Source organism: Mytilus californianus, unplaced genomic scaffold (assembly GCF_021869535.1).
Source record: "Mytilus californianus isolate M0D057914Y unplaced genomic scaffold, xbMytCali1.0.p SCAF_6, whole genome shotgun sequence".
Taxonomy (NCBI): Eukaryota; Metazoa; Mollusca; class Bivalvia; order Mytilida; family Mytilidae; genus Mytilus; species Mytilus californianus.
In genome coordinates this window covers 38,764,176-38,782,657 of record NW_026262712.1, presented here as the reverse complement: position 1 = coordinate 38,782,657, position 18,482 = coordinate 38,764,176, and the positions used below count along the sequence as shown (strand labels likewise).

Below are 18,482 nucleotides of genomic sequence, written 5' to 3'. Positions count from 1 at the left end.
TTTTAGTATATTTCTATCGCTATGAGCATGATGATTCATAACTCTTACTTGTATAACTACTATTATGTTTTTCTTTTTCTAAACGCATAATCTATACATATAAATCGATGGTTTTCATATGAATTTTAATGAATTAGTCAGAAATGTTTTTTCTTGGAAAAAGGATGAAAATTTGCAAAAGATACGATTGATGCTTACATCTGTCACCATGATATTATAAATACATGATCGAATGTTCTCTAATTCCGTTGATGTTTGACTATTTTAAGCTGGTTAAAATTTTAGATTATTTCAGATTATTCACGACACAAAGGTTATTTTTACTTTTTTATACTCATTCGTTTTTATTTAACAATAACAAACTGACATGATCAATTAAAAATTATTTGGAGTGTTTTTGAATGATATTTACATGTTTGCGTATGTGCTTTAAATGGTTATTTTAAAGAAGACCTCATTGTTCATCAATGTTTATTTTCATATAGAAGTGCAGTAATTTCTCCGATCTTTAATCATAATAATACAATAGTTCGTGGTACCAAAATTATTAATTGCAATCTTTTTTAGAATCAGTGAAACAGTATATATAAAAATAAGAAAATGTGGTATGATTGGTATGAGACAACACCCCCCCCCCCCCCCCACCCACCCACCCACAAGAGGCCAAGTGACATAGAAGTTAACAACTATATATCACCGTACGGCCTTCAACAATGAGCAAAACCAATATCGCATAGTCAGCTATACAATGCCCCGAAATGACAAATGAAAAACAATTCAAACGAGAATACTAACGGCCTGATAGTTTATTATGTTTATTATCTTCCAGTTTGAAAATGAAGAGAAACGCCTTGCTGTTATTGGTTATTCTATCATCACTTTGTATAATTGATGTATGTGACGGATTTGGTTGGCCTAGATTGCCGCGAATACCAAGAAAACCAAGATATCCAAGATGGATGACATATCCAAGATATCCAAGATATCCAAGAAGTCTCCAAAGAGCGACGTTGGATAATGACATTCAAGGTGCGTAATTTCAAATGTTACATCACTTGCATTGTTAGGGTTTATAGGGAATAAATCTAGTGTTTCAAATACTTTGATATATAAGTGATATTGCACATACATTTTTTTAAATTGTGTTGCAATTTTCTCGATTTTGGATACTGTATAAGTGAAGTGTGAATATAAATTCCAAGAGTTGTATTTAATTCATACCTTACTATTCGGATGTTTGTAGACGAAGAATCCTAATATTGACGTTAAGAAAAATCATTTTCAGCATCTTGAAAAAGACGTTTAAGTATTCAGATACATTGTTATGCGTTGAAATTCACGAGACAAAAAACATCAATTTTTTTTTCTAAACTTGCATAGACAAACTAGAAATTAATACCACTCGTGAATTAAAATTGATATGTGTTATGTTAAGACATCATTTACTATTTGTTGAATTAAAACATTTACACATGTTTAAAGAAACGCTCATTGACAAAGGACATATAATATATTTCTTGACGTTTGGTTTGTAGTTTGAATTGCTGCATGTATATGCCCTTACATTCTAATAGCTTATTATACAGCATAGATTGTGAACATTGTTGCAGTCTGTATGATGTTCCATGACTAATAACATCATTGTTAGTTTCTGACGAATAGTTGTCCCATTTGCAAACACAATAGTAAAGATAGGATATGGGGCATCCATTTATGACACAAAATCAGTCTACCTCATCTTCAAATACTGTTACCGTCTTAAAATCAGATCTACCAAACAGTCTTTGGTTTTCTATGTTGTGTTTTGTGTACTGTTATTTGTCTGTTGATATTTGTTTTCTTTTTTAAGCCCTGGCGTTGTCAGTTTAAATTCGACTTTACAGTATAAAAAAAAACGAAAAGTTTCACTCCTTGGGTGTCATACAACAATGGGGTTGGCTGAGACATTGTCGATGAGATTGCATCAAAAGGAATTGGGAATGCGTTGAAAAAATTAAGTTCCTCATATTTATCTATGTTTGTTACGTATAAAGCCTATATGCAATGCAATTCAAATAATAAATAATCGGAGAATTCAATTATCCAAACATATTTATCTCGTGATTGAACAACAGTGAGTGTTAACCCATGAAGGAACAACAGTGATTATTAACTCGTCAAGGTACAACAGTGAGTATTAACTCGTGAATTTTTGTGTTGATCAGTCACTCGATGAATATTTTTCTATATTTGAATTCACCAATTAGTTTTTCTATGAATAGTGTTACTGGTTATAGCTAATTCCAAGCTGTTTCATAACTGTTTTACGATTTCGTTACAAATGTTTGATGAAAAGCTTATTTCAGTTACCAGTGCTGTAATATTTATATTGAATGTTTTATATTTTGTTTTTAAGATATCTTTTATAGACATTTCACAATAGTGTTCCCCAATACGTTTTAGTCATATTTTTAAAATATGTATATACAAAGTTGTATATAATTAAGTATCCATGTATAATTATGTTAAATACTCCAATTATAAAAAGAGAAGTACTGTTACAACATGAAAACGTAACATGAATCTTCAGTTGTGGATACATGAAGGGATCATTGAACTGACATGGTTATGAATGTTTACTGAATAAATTGTTTTTAAATATTAATATCAATGTTGAATTTTATAATAGTTTATAATCATAAAGTACTATTGATTCATATCAGTTATTGTACTGAATTATTTGTTAATTTAATTACAAATTTGACATTTATGTAGATGCATTATGTTGATTTCTATTTCTATAAATTTTATGATACTGTTATCCTTTTCTTGGTAGTCAGCATAACAAGGTTGACGTGGAGTTGCTGTTATTGCCAATACTGAATTGGAATATATTTCGATATAATCTTTCATTAGTAAACTACACATCGATTGTAAATGTATTCCTTAGGTCATCTTGAGGTATGCATACTCTTTCAAACTTGCTTTATGAAAGCGTACAATTCCAAAATTGTAAACTCCATTTTGTATTTATGTACACAGATATATCTACAGAGTGCATGTATGCGTGTATGGAATTATGTATGTATGAATGTATTTATGTGTGTACACGTATGTATGTATGTAGCTTAGTAGGTAGGTAGGTAGGTATTTATGTATGTATGTATGTACATCGTATGAATGTATGAATGTATGAATGAATTAGTGAGTGAGTGAGTGAATGAGTGAATGAATGAATGAATGAATGAATGAATGAATGAATGAATGAATGAATGAATGAATGAATGAATGAAAGAATGAATGAATGAATGAATGAATGAATGAATGAATGAATGAATGAATGAATGAATGAATGAATGAATGAATGAATGAATGAATGAATGAAAGAATGAATGAATGAATGGATGAATGAATGAATGAATGAATGAATGAATGAATTATTTAATTAATGTATGTATGTGTGTATGAATTGATAATTTGCTAAATTTTTAATTAATTGTAAAATTCTTTTTCAGATGAAGCGATTTCAAATGCTGAATTGGAAGACGTTAACGTTGATAAAAGATATCTTAGTTTCAATAAGGATAATGTAAATATGAATTCAGTTAACAAAAATGCATATGATCAAGTGCTAAAGGAAGACTGAACAAGCAGCTAAATTGACATACACGTTCAAATGTGAATAAATATTTTGAGCATTTATAAGTACATGAGTTGTTTTAACTTCAACTACGAACTAAAGAAGATAATGCATAGAATTTCAAACAAACAGCATTACAATTTGACTTCAATGCCATAAGATTTGAAACAACATATGAATTCGTACACACATTAAAACAGTTACTACAAGGTCTTATAAAAAATACCTTAATTTCAACAGACAGAACACTAGGACATAGTAAAGAAATGAACAGGCCTGGGGACATCGACATTGACATGTGGTTGCATGCAAATACTCAGCCCCATCCTTTTTCTACTTTGATTTTAACTTACTGATAACAAAATCAATATTAATACCAATAAAACAATATTCAAAGATCTAATTACAGTGTTGTATTGGTAACCTTTTAGAATGAGTTTATTTAAATAGCGATAAGTTTAAGCGGATCGCAGCTTAATATCTAGACTCGGTAAACAACATCTCCGTAAAAATTAGGATGTGCTATCCCGTTGAAATAGGTTTTCTAAAAGTACAACGAAACTTCCACACCAAATGTTTGTATCTATGGAGGAATTTAGTAAAGTTTTAAGTAATTTGTGGTAACGAAATCCCGTACTTTATAATTTTCCTGTAATACATAGATCACGTTCATTGAAATCCAAAACAACACAATAGCCACGGGCATAGTGAACGAGTTTGTAATAGTTTCACAGTGAAATTAAAGTTATGTAAGGTAAACAAGCATGCATAGTAGTACATTCCGGTGACATTTATTCAATGATTTGTATATGCATATAAGGTGCATTGGTATTCACATGATGTTTTGTTTTCTTCGAAAATATAACTATCGCGAAATCGTGAAAATAAATACACCGCGAAAAAAAATATATAGTACATTGCAACTGTTATTCAAGTTTTTACTCTGCCTTTTTCTTTTGTGAAAACAACAAGCGGATAAAGCGTGATATGTGGTTGTTCAAAAATAACGATTTCTTCTGTAGTTTGTCACATCTGACTCATACTGAATATGTATTGAATGTGAAATATTTTATGACAATGTAGATATGAATTGATGAAATAAACTGTGGCCAACAAAATTAATGATAAAAAAAATCATGTCAACTTCAAAAAATGAAATAAACTTACTTTTGTATGTTTTGTACATTTGTGAAGTATACGCAAGTCACTCAATATCACATTAGTACAGGCAGAGGTAAAATAATGGTAGTCAATTGACTTTTTCAAATACACGGTTTATTTATCAATTACATTAGATTACTGATGTTGAAATATCAATCCATTTAGAATATACAAAGTGCAAACAGCTTTAAGGAATGGCATGAACTCCAAAACAAAGGAGGGACATGCGTCTCCTGACACTCATGCATCATCCACCATGTGAATCAAAATTTAATCAAAATGTCCTGATATGTTGTAGTATACAACGGTACATCTACCATACAGTTTGAGATGCACACAGAGTGGCATCTTTAGATCAACACACTTGTCACGATGACCGTACAATCTGTGTAGTTTGTGGTGTCGATTGCATGTGTTGTTTTTAAGGGATGCACCTCTGTTGATAAAGACAATGCAATTTCCCACATGATCTTTTACGGCTTAACCTGTGCCATTTTTACTATGAAGTTTCCTACAAAATATTATCCTTGAATGGAAACTTTTCATGCACTTGTTTTGCAAAGGTCAAAACATAGGGATCTGTGGTATACTTTCAACGTTTATATGCCTCGAACGTCTTAGAGTTTGAACTTATACTATAAATCTGTACTACCCCTCCCTTTACTTTGAATCTTCATGGTAAGTCTGTTTGATCGCCATTCAACTGTTTTTTAATCTTTGATTCGAGCGTCACTTATGAGTCTTTTGTAGACGAAACGCGCGTCTGGCGCAAATACAAAATTTCAATCCTGGTATCTGTGATGAGTTTATTTACAACCACTGGGTCGATGCCACTGCTGATGGAGTTAATATTCCCCTAGGGTATCACCAGCCCAGTAGTCAGCACTTATGTGTTGACATGAATTACTACTGATATGGTCATAATTATAAATTAACTGTTTTTAAAACTTTGAACTTTTGAAATACTTAGGCTTTTCTACCTCAGGAATAGATTACCTTAGCTGTATTTGGCAAAATTTTTAGGAATTTTTGGTCCTCAATGCTCTTCAACTTCGTACTTTATTTGGCCTGTTTAACCTTTTTTGATTCGAGCGTCACTGATGAGTCTTTTGTAGACGAAACGCGCGTCTGACATAAATACAAAATTTCATCGATGCCACTGCTGGTAAAGTTTATATTCCCCGAGGGTATCACCAGCCGAGTAGTCAGCACTTCTGTGTTTACATGAATTATCATTGATATGGTCATAATAATGAATCTTTTTAAAACTTTGAATTTTGGAAATACTAAGGCTTTTCTACCTCAGGAATAGATTACCTTAGCTGTATTTGGCAAAACTTTTAGGAATTGTTGGTCCTCAATGTTTTTCAACTTCGTACTGTATTTGACCTTTTTAACCTTTTTTTATTCGAGCGTCACTGATGAGTCTTTTGTGGACGAAAGGCGCGTCTGACGCAAATACAAAATTTCAATCCTGGTATCTATGATGAGTTTATTTATACTGGTAAAATTCCAAGTTTTCTCTCTTTTATTTGCAACATGAATTATCATTTCTGGGAACCAGTAGGTCATAATGAATATAAGGTATCTCTCAAAAAGAGTCGTTTGTAAAACAGCTGTATTTACAAAGTGGAAATTCTAACCTTGTTGTAGAAAAGGCAGAAGATACAAAGAAGACATTCAAAACTCACCAATCAAGGAACGCCACGGCAACAAGACTTTAGACGACGAAAATACAAATAAATTCACCAAACACAACAGAGCAGTTCAGACGTTATGAGATAACACTCGTTGATTAAATCCAAAAATATGAAAGTTCACGCATGTAACGTATCAACTGAAACATGTAAACGCCATAAGATGGGAAACCGGGTATGTTGATAATGAAAAAAATAAACGTGACAATGATGAAACTAAATTCATTGTGTTTATCAATAATCGTGAAGTCGTTGGTTTTGTTTTTCCTTATTTGTGTTGTGTTCATTATGTTATGTTTTCTTCTTTCATCATGTTCAATTCTATTACTTTTGTATTTGGTAACGTCACGCTGACTGAAATATTCAATAATATATATAACAACTAGGATAAATCATGGATGTCTGTGCATGTTTGTAATACAAGCTTCATTTCCTAAGTCATTAATGAATGTTATCTTCCCAATTATGCACTTTACATTCCTAGCGCTTGCAAATGGAGTATACATATTTCCCTGTTGATTTCTAGAGAGTGTGTTTCCATCAATGTATTACGTAATAATGGGTTCCTGCTCGCAGAGTACATTTTAAACTAAGTGATTCAAGTCGAAAAGTTGAAGTTATCCCTTTGGAAGCTTTACGGATGAGTTGATTGGCTGCTGTGAAATACCAAAGTCACATATAACCATAGATACGTTTCAATCTTCGTAATCACAATCCGTTCATTATTCCGCAACCGTGACATCACAGAATGATTGTTTACGAAGTTTGTGATGTCCTAGGATTAGTTAGATGCAATTTCTAGTCGATTTGTAGTGATACCTTATCACTTGGTATAATTATTTATTGACTTATTTTATAGTAACGTTCTTAAATATAACTGTATATTTCATATAAGGTGGTGTTTTTCTCCGACTGTTAATGACATCTCTACACTAAATCCTTTACATTTTGGATGTGCACTGATTGATATTCTAGTCTTAAACACATTGTTTTTATCAGTTGTTATTGGCTTTAACATAGAGTTTAGTAACTGCGAGCTCTCTCAGATCTGTACTTTGTGTCTTTTGTGTTTTTATTCTGTAGATCATCTTATTTTGTTTTTGTTTATTCTTTTTACATTAATCAGGCCGTAAGTTTTCTCGTTTGCATTGTTTTACCTTTGTCATTTTAGAGCCTTTCTTAGCTTACTAAGCGGTATGTTTTTTTTTTTTTTTGCTTATTGTTGAAGGCCGTACAGTAACCTAAAGTAAATAACCTCTACGTCATGGAAAGTTGTCTCATTAGCAGTCATGTTACATTTTCTTATTTTCATATTTGTATCAAAAATACTTGCTTTAGTTTAAATGCTTCATGTGGTGTCCTAGTTGAAAAACAAATGTCTGAAAAATATCACTACATTGTGTCTAAGCCATGGTGGTTTGGGTTTTTTTTTTCAGATAAATTCAACCCGAATTAAATATGTGAAGTTCAGAGATCCCAGATTTAAAACATATACTCTAAACAAAAATGAAGTACAGTTATTAGATTGTTTAATAATTTATAAAGTATTTTGGAAAATATATCACAACCCGTAATATTTTGATCCTCCGACCTTTGAAAACTTAAGTCGTTTTTTTTCAAATATATTATGTAGTTATAAAAATAACTCCTAATTTAAATTTCACGAATAAGACACTTGCGACTTTAAAATAACTTCTCATTGTACATATTGACTCGCTTTATTGATAGTTAAAGTAACTGTTTTTTAGCGAATCTAGCGAAACAAGTTAGATTTTGTTGTTTTTTTTAATTATTTTTTTTTGTGGTGGGGATCATAATACTATAACTATCAATTGTTACGCGCGTCTGGAATACCAAACTATAAGCCTGATATCTTTGCTGAATTCATATACGCTGATTAAAATGTACATGGTAGAAAGAAATCAATGATTTCAATGATAAATTCATATATTTTAAGCTTAATAAAAGTTCTTTGAAATTATAGTAGTTTATTCGACTTCATGAAAATTTGCATCACTTCAATATGTTTAAAGCCTTTAAATAAAAAAAGTATCTGACACAATACGAAATTTTATTGACAACCACCTTTATATATAATTAGCACTTTCCTTTATTTAGTTCCCGGAAAGTTATTTTTCTATGAACTGGTCACAGCTTCCAAAATATTCAAAGTATATATAATCTCTACCTGTCAATATTAAAATCACAAAATGCTTACACGTAGTACTTATGAGGTCGATAACTAAACCAGATGATTTTCAAAAAAAAATCGGCTCTTTTTCATCGAGCAATGTTTAGATCATGTACAATGTGTAAATAGTTAACTATTGAGACATAGCAATTCCTATTAATTTAAATGGTTTCGCAAGACATTAAAATTGATGAATATGTAAGTTTTAAAACTAATAAGGGGGCTCGCGGGTTTAAATTTTCGCGCCCGTTGCGTCGATTGGTGCGCAGCCATTACGATAATCGGTCGAACGTCGCAAAATATTTACTTTCTTCTCGATTAAAAACAATATAAAAACACTAGCCATTTTTGTTCTAAGTTAGTGCTTTCTCGATTCATAATTCACAGAAATTAAATTAAGGACTGTATTTAAAACTACAAAGTCGACCTTTTTACGGTTTGTTGACATCGAGATTGGCCATTTTGGAATCTCGGAAGAAACTTGCTTTCAATATTTTGACAAGTAACCAGCTTTTATATTTATACTAGAATGACTATCAATTTTTGTTATAATTTGTATTCATTTCGGTATATTTTTAAGCTGTCTTACTAATTTTCAACACGTAGATCCACCCAAAGAAAGAGATATCGTGGTGAGTATCTAAAAAGTACGTTCAGAATTAGTCACTGAAATATTGCAAATCCTTGAATGATGAAAAATTTTATAAAATCACGACAATCGTAAAATATTGTATCGTCTGCTGAACAATGTCTCAAAGGAACAAACAAGGAAAATTTTCAAAAAAGAAGAATTTAGAGAAAAACCAACGAATCCAAGGGCTAGTTTTTCACAGGAGTGGATTGCAATCAGACCACCACAATATACCATCATTTAACTCAGTCCATTGTCAAAACTTAGAACCTGACCACCTAGATATACCATCATTTGACTCAGTCCATTGTCAAAACTTAGAACCTGACCACCACGATATCCAATATTTGACTCAGTCCATTGTCAAAACTTAGAACCTGACCACTCATATGCCCAACTGAAAACCATTGAAACATCTGATTTGTGTAATGTTGCTTTTGAGTCTGTACCTGATATACAAGATCATGAAGTAGTGGTTGATGATGAATATAATAATAATGTTGATTTTGACTTATTACCATTACCTACTGATTTACTTCCCTTAAACCACTGTAGATATGTTGTCGAACTAGACTATATTGTTCAGCAGTTGAAACAATGTTCCAAATGTGAAGTCCCTTTACAATTACATAATTCGTTGGGAGTTAAACCTTATGGTGTTGCTGGTATTTTGTATATACAATGTACAGAATGTGGAGATATTGCCCGAATAAGATTAGGGAAGACACATCATGCAAATAGTAGTAGAAAAGGAGTTGGTACATTTGATGTCAATACAAAATTAGCTGCAGGTAAACAAATGTTCTTTCAATTACGATAATGATATAGTTTGGTCAATATAAAAAATTATACAACATATCAAAATAAGAAGATGTGGTATGATTGCCAATAAGACCACTTTCCAACAGAGACCAAATACATATGAGTTAACAGCTTTAGGTCACCGTCCAACCTTTAACAATGAGCAAAACCCATACCACATAGTCAGCTATAAAATGCCCCAAATGATAATTGTAAAACAATTCAAACAAAAAAACTAACAACAATTTTAGTACTTAACAATGAATGAAAAAACAAATATGTTACACAGCATTAAACTTCAATCACTAAATTACAGGCACCTGACTTGGGACAAGCACATACAGAATATTGAGGGGTTAATTTATGCAGGTGCCCAACCTGGGACAGTGTTGTAACAGCGCAATATATGAACAAAATATAAAAATCAGTTGAAAAGGGTTTAATTATAACTCATCAGATCAATAAAAAGCAGAAAAACAAGTAATGAACACACAGACTTGGTGTGGCAGGTTAGTTATACATTTATAAATATATGTATGTAATAAACTATGAAAAGTGCAGAAAATACTTAATTCAGAGATTGGCTTAGTGGGCTGATACATGTACCTAAATATCAAGGATATTTTATGTAAAGTTCTGACGATTCAAATTGAAAGAGTAGATTTATGTTTTTTGTTTAATTTCAAAATGCTATATGATGCATAATAGTAGAATAATGACGTCATCACATGTTATTCCAAAATTGAAGAAATTTAATTTGATAACCAAAATATTTTTGATATCATACAAGAAATGACCAGAATATTATAAAAAAATGGTTATATGTATTACATAAATATATATAGGGTAAATGAGGAGGTGGTGAATTTGATAATGTCCTCTGCTTTTAATTCTAGCCAACTAGAAACTGAATGAAACTTTTTGCGATAATGAGTATCTTTAAGCATATGTCAATCTTAATTGTCAACATGAAAAATCCTCTTGATTTGCAAGACTTACTAGCCAACTAGAACTAAAATCAGCTGCCAGTAGTGTGATAATTTAAAACATACCATTTTATCCTGGTCAGACATCATAATTCCCTTTTTTGCATTGCCACAGGAGACACAAAATTAATTTTGTTTGCCTTCATTTTCCTACATGTACATGTACATGTACACAGAATAAATGACCCAACCTATATAATTATAGCTACATTAAATAATTTTGGTAGTGTTTTAAATTTATTGTTCATTTATTTTTCTGTATGTTTTTTATATTATCAGGTATGATTCATGCAGGCATAGGAGAAACCCAGCTGAATAATTTGCTAGCTGCCATGAATGTCCATTGTCCTCATCATAAGTCACTAAAGTCAAGAGAAAATGAAGTTGGAGACATAATAGAGTGTCAGGCAAATGCTTCAGAAAGGAAGTTTTTACTTGACGAAGCTTTCCAGTCAATGACCATTGATGCAGGTTTGAATGAAAATTAAATATAATAATTTTATAACAAAAATGGGCCTGATCCTGTCATTTGCATATACATGTACATTGTACATACAATGGCACACATATTTTACAAATGTCATTTTATATATTGACATGTATATGTTAATGCCTAAAATATGTGTTAAACTGCAGTCAAATTTGTAAAAATGGTAATCCAATTCTTGCAATTTAAATATTATATACATAGATGTTTAGTAATTGGTTGTTGCATGTACATGGGAGAAACCTACCCTTATATCTTGTTAGTTTGGGCTTCTTTTTCATCCAACTCAGAGCAACATATCTTCAAAGATTATTAGATATCATACAGTTCAAAAGGAAATAATCCTTTAATATTTTTTGATTGTCTCCCCTATTAACTTTTCTCTTCCATGTGCATGCAACAACTATTCATTGTTCTATTGTGTTGTAATTTATTTCATTATTATTTCATTGTCATAAGAAAAATCATTGTAATAATGGTATGAAATTTAAAATCTGCTAGGCTCCATAATTAGATTATTAAAGTACTTCTATTTCTATACCTTTTCAGCTCACCTGGTCCAATAGGGCCAAGTGAGGTTTTCTCATCACTTGGCGTCCGTCGTCGTCCGTTAACTTTTACAAAAATCTTCTCCTCTGAAACTACTGGGCCAAAAAAAAACAAACTTGGCCTAAATCATCCTCAGGGTATTTAGTTTAAAAAAAGTATCCGATGACCCTGCTCATCAACCAAGATGGCCGCCATGGCTAAAAATAGAACATGGGGGTAAAATGCAGTTTTTGGTTTATATCTCTGAAACTAAAGCATTTAGAGCAAATCTGATTTGGGGTAAACATATTCATCAGGTGAAGATCTATCTGAGCTGAAATTTTCAGACGCATCAGTCAACCTTTTGTTGGGTTGCTGCCCCTGAATTGGTAATTTTAAGGAAATTTTGCAGTTTTTGGTTATTATCTTGAATGTTATAATAGATAGAGATAAACTGTAAACAGCAAAAATGTTCAGCAAAGTAAGCTCTACAAATAAATAAGTTTACCCCTTCAGGAGTTATTGCCCTTTAAAGTCAATTTTTCACAATTTTTTGTAAATTTTTGTAATCTTTTACTAAAATCTTCTCCTCTGAAACTGCTGGGCCAAATTCATTATTGATAGAGATAACTGTTAACAGCAAATGTTCAGTAAAGTAAGATCTACAAATAAGTCAATTTGACCAAAATTGTCAATTGACCCCTTAAGGAGTTATTCACTCTGAAACTAAAGCAAAAGTATAATGGTTGCATTATTTCATGCATCAATTGTAAACAAAAATATCAGGTGAGCGACACAGGCTCCTTGGAGCCTCTATTTATATATACCTAAATCTTAGTGTCACTATCACCTTAATTTCATGGTTGAGTTTTGTGTTTAGGTTTATTTCTGTGAAAACATTACATAATAAATCAATGATAGTTCTCAGCTACAGTCCTCATGTATAAAGGACAATCAAGCTAAACAACACTTGGGCCACTTTAAGTGACTGTAGTTAAGTTTTACCTTTTGGTTCATGTTTTTAGGGCTGGAGATCTTTTTTTAAATACATATTTTCCAGTTACTGTATTATGAATTTAATCTTTTTTTACAGAAGGTAATGAACAAGCAGGTATTAATGCATCCACAGACACTTGTTGGCAGAAGAAAGGTTCTGGAAGGGCTTACAATAGTTTGTCAGGTACATATAAAATCATAGTGCACTTATAAAAACAAACCAAAAAAAATGTACATGCATTAAAGGCAAGTGTACAGATATTCAAATATTTAAAAAAACAAAACATACTAGTTATAAAATGCTCATCTTGGTATGACTGCAGATGTCAAAAACTTAACAGTTGGGGCAAGTATGGACACCAAATTCAAGCTTTGTACAGCTCTGAACTTGGATTGTGATTAAATATTTGACTCAGCCTAGGTTTCTGACACAGAATGAATGTGGACTAAGATCTGAAAAAAATTAAATTGGACTTTTCAAGTGGTAATTCCCTTCTTTTAATCTATATTATCAAATATGAATCTACTTGAAATGAAATTTCTATTAATTGTGCAATTCAGCTCTGATTCTGGATTGTGATTAAATACTTGACATAGCATACCCGTATGAAAATTTCAACAGGAGTTCAACTGGACTCTAGCTGGACTTAAGACGTATTCCAGTCTGACTTTGAAAAGTCCAGTCTGATATGAGCCGTACACGTACTTTTTCTTATACTTGTGTTATTTGCCAGCCGGTATTTTCTTAAAAGTCCAACCACACTTTTTGTAATGCTTACAAGAAAATAAACATGGCTGGACTTTTGAGGAAATTTATTCCTTTCTGTAGAATGATCAGCAGGATTTTTGTCTTAGAAAATTTTACATTCATTTATGAGCAGGAATTTAGACTTAGAAAATTTTCATCAGCCAAATCTACCCTTCGAATATATACAGAAATAAAAAGTTTGCCACAATAGATTCTGTTCTTTGATAGGAACAATTCTTTCAAAATGTAAAACAGCTAAAAATGAAAGTTTGCAAGTAATTAATAATAATGATAAAATATTTTTTTGCAATATACTTTTAGTTCAAACTATAAGATGTGATACTTTCCCTAGATTTTCAATTCCATTTAGGGCATTATGAAATATTTTACATAGACTGTTGATGGAAAGTTAAAATTTAATTTTGGTGACTTTTGATTGAATTATATTCAAGTTAATATGTTTAAAATACAGCAATTATTTAACATTTCTACTTTTTTCATAAAAAAAAAAACACTAGCATCATCTGTTACAGGTCAAATTTATACATTTTCTAGTATATTTATATTTAATTAGATGAATGCATAGAATTAATAATTATCATTCATTCTTTAACATCAATTAGAAATGTGAGCCATATAACAGTGATCAACAGTGATTTAATAGCAGTTAGTCTTGTAGAAATGTGCCATCTGTTTTCAATTAACCTCAGTCTGGACAGGTCACAGGAAGTACTATCTCCACAGAGATTGAGGCCATATGTGGGAGAACACATTTTGAAATACATATTTCTGCAATTACTATCACTTTTATTAAAAATTTCATAATTAAACAAATTAATAATTGATTTTCTTTTTTTAATATATCACATATTCAAAATTAAGGCACATGCAATTAGTCATAAGAGGAACATTTAAAACAACTCCTTAACATGTTAAACAACCTCATGTAATGCAATACAACAACATTTGAATTTGGAATAAACAGGAAGATGTGTCTTCTTTCTTGAACAAAATGAGAATTTTATATCATTGGATGTAAAGCAAATGTTTGGAAGTAGTTCTTTTCACATTAAAAAGAGAAGATGGATCATTCTGACTGGCATCACTGACAATTTAGGAAGATTGCTGTTTGCATGTGTTTTGGATTGCATAATTCTGGTAAGTACAATAAATTGAATTCCACCATTTTGGTGATATTATCTGATATGCTCTTTTTATTCAACATATTAATACAATAATTACAATATTATAAATAGCTTAATTCTTATTTTTGAAGAGTAAAAAGAATAAAAAACCTACATCAAATATTTATATTCATGCAATAATTTTCATCTTTTTCTGTTATGTCACTGTCAATTCCTGTTTTGAATTGTTGTGTAAAAAAATGAATTGTTATATTTTTTATTCCCTCTGTATTAAGGAATGGTTATTATTTGAGTTGTTTTGATAGTTTTTTTGATTTCTACACTTTAAGTGATTTTGAAAGCCAACATTATTTTATTTTTAGCCATTTTAAAATTATTTAGGCTATTTAATAACCGCAAATTTTTAGAAGTTATCATTTAGCTTCTCATTACCCCATTTGTTGGTTTTGCCAGTAAGACAGTACAAAAAAAGAAAAAGAAATAACCAGTATATATGTATAATGTCATCTGTTTTTTTTCTATTTTCAGATTATAGCAAGGGATGCATGATGCAAATTAAATCAGAAGAATCAACCATCTGAAGAAAAACTGAGCAGTGGCGGATCCAGGGGAGGGTTCCAGGGGTTGGAACCCCCCATTATTTTGGCGATCAATGCATTTGAATGGGGACATATGGTTGGACCCCCTCCCCCTATCCTGAGTTAGGAGCACCCCCCCCCCCCCTTTTGAAAATAGCTGGATTCACCCCTGCTGAGATCATCTTTAAAAGTCAAACCGCACTTTTTGAAGTCCAGCTGAACTTTATAGAGTTCAGCTGGACTTTTTATTATAAGCAATTCAAAGAAAAGTCCAAATGAATATTATAAGTACGGTTCTCAGTACTGCTACAGTACGGCTACTGTCCGACTGGAGTACATGTCATGTTTTTCATACGGGGAGGTTCTGACACAGAGTGAAAATAGTCAGTCATTTACCTATTATCATGATTATGGTCCATTTATATAAAAGATCTAACTACATGGTTTGATTCAGCAAATGAAAGAACCAAAAGATTTCAATAATGGATGATTTCAAACTGAGTGTATTTTAGGACCTAAATACGGACAAATTTTATAACTGGGCACAAAATCCAAAATATGAATACAGGGTAATAATCAGCTTATCATAGAACCCCATAAATTTGTATTTGTTGTAATGTTTTATTTTGGACCCTTTGGACCTTAATGTGGACCAATTACAAAACAGGGGCAGAAAAATCATAAAATCTAAAAATACACAGATTAGGCATATCAAAAAAAAATCAAGAACTAAATATTTGTTGAAATCAAAGTTTATGTTTGGACCCTTTAGACCTTAATGTGGACTTATTTGAAAACTGGCCCCAAGATGAAAAATCTGAATACATATGAGAATCACCATATACAAGAACCCAAAAAAATCTATATTTCTTAAGAAATCAAACAAAGTTAAATTGGATCCTTTGGACCTCAATGTGTACCAATTTACACACAGGATCACAATCCAAAATATAAATACACAGTTAGATTCTTTCTATTAAACAACTCCAAGTTTTTAAGACTTAGAATTAAACCCCATGGAAATAGGTCAGGAAATAAGCAATTGATACAAAGTATCAGAAAAGTATTGTTTTTGGCCTTATTCCCTATAATGTTAGGGCCATAAACCTCAAAATCAATCCCAACCTTTCTTTTTAGCTCACCGGGGCCCGAATGGCCCCATGTGAGCTTATGCCATCACTTGTCGTCGTCTGTCGTCGTAAACTATTTCAAAAATCTTCTTCTCTGAAACTACTGGGCCAAATACCTACAAACTTTAACTAAATGTTCCTTATGGTATCTAGTTTATAAATTGTATCTGAAGTTTTGATCCATCGACAAACATGGCCGCCATGGCTAAAAATAGAACATAGGGATCAAATACAGTTTTTGGCTTATATCTCAAAAACTAAAGCTTTTAGAGCAAATCTGACATGGGGTAAAATTGTTCAATTGGTCAAGATCTATCAGCTCTGAAATTTTCAGACGAATCGAACAACCTATTGTTGGGTTGCTGCCACCGAATTGGTAGTTTTAACAAAATTTTGCAGTTTTTTGTTATCAGTTTGAATATTATTATAGATATATATAAACTGTAAGCAACAATAATGTTCAGCAAAGTAAGATCTACAAAAAAGGTAATATGACCATAATTGTCAATTGACCCCTTAGGGAGTTATTGCCCTTTAAAGACAATTTTACACAATTTGTTCAAGTTTGCTAACATTTAAAAATCTTCTCCTCTGAAATACAGGTGAGCGATTCAGGCTCTTGAGAGCCTCTTGTTTGGTATGGATCCTTGTGGTACAATTTCAAAGAGATCCATAGACTTATACTCAAGTAATTGTCAGGCAACCAGAACATCCTAGTTTGTTTGCACCTTTTGGTCCCTTATTCCTAAATGGTTTAGGCCATTTCCCACAAAATAAATCCCAACATTCCTTTTAAGGTATGAAACCATGTGGTACAATTTCATAAATTTTCTTACACTTATACACAAGTTATTGTCCCGAAACAAGAAAAATGCTTGTTTTTGGCTCCTTTTTGTATTCCATTCTAAACTTTGCAGCTGTAGATCGTGTATTTTACTATCTCAAGGTAAGTTTACCTTATGACTAATGCAATACTCAACGAAATATATTGTTTCTGTCTTTTATTCTGACAAAAAGTGGCTTTTACTAAAATTAGGCAAAATTAGGTTGACACCTTTATTACAGGATTAAACACATTTTTTCTAGAGTTTGTGAGTAAGAGCCCCGGTTTACACATCAATAACCTCTAGAAAAAAATGTGTTAAATCCTTATAATTCTTAAGCCAAATTTGTTTTTTAATCTCAATTTGCTGAAAATCACGGGATCCCTGCAATCATGTGTATCGTGCATGAATAGATTATGAAATTAGTTTCGGAAACATGGTTTATCTAAGTGTAAACCAAGAGAAAAATTCTAATTGACCAATCCAATTCAAGTATTTATAGATATGCAAATCATTTAAGAATTATTACACAATCAATTTGAAATACTAGTATAGCAACATGATTACTCCATATTTACACTTACTTGCATTAGCATATACATTTAACTTTTCAGGTGTGGCATCACTGATAGGGGAAAAAACAGGGAAAATTGTGCATCACACCCTCAGAATATCCAGCTGCCGTATATGTCGGAATGCACAAAAGAAGGGAAGACCACCTATACCACACAATTGTAAAAAAAACTGGTCAGGGACAGCAAAGGGCAAGGAACCAGACATGGTAGTACAGTTGGTGAAGGATGTACATGAAAAAAATATTGAAATTAATGAACTGGCAGGTGATGATGATTCTGTTGGGTTTGACAGGGCAAAGAAACTTCTTCCAAATTCTAAAATGATAAAAACCAGTGATAGGAATCATATAATCATAAATATCACCAAAAATCTGTACAGCCTAAA

The 18,482-nt window shown here is 31.6% G+C and overlaps 1 protein-coding gene across 1 annotated transcript; it reads left to right on the top strand.

Moving 5' to 3' along the window:
• The first annotated feature begins 9,119 nt into the window (after positions 1-9,119).
• LOC127705628 (uncharacterized) lies at positions 9,120-18,481 on the top strand. The gene is made up of 5 exons (XM_052209956.1): positions 9,120-9,300; positions 11,366-11,557; positions 13,195-13,281; positions 18,137-18,430; positions 18,477-18,481. The coding sequence occupies exons 2-5, from the start codon at positions 11,368-11,370 to the stop codon at positions 18,479-18,481; spliced, it is 576 nt and encodes a 191-aa protein (XP_052065916.1). The 5' UTR covers positions 9,120-9,300; positions 11,366-11,367.
• Position 18,482: the final 1 nt, after the last annotated feature.

Coding starts and splice junctions, on each gene's coding strand:
- LOC127705628 (XM_052209956.1), top strand. CDS start 11,368: ATGATTCATGCAGGCATAGGAGAAACCCAGCTGAATAATTTGCTAGCT. Junction 11,558..13,194: donor GTCAATGACCATTGATGCAG/GTTTGAATGAAA, acceptor CTTTTTTTACAG/AAGGTAATGAACAAGCAGGT. Junction 13,282..18,136: donor GGCTTACAATAGTTTGTCAG/GTACATATAAAA, acceptor TTAACTTTTCAG/GTGTGGCATCACTGATAGGG.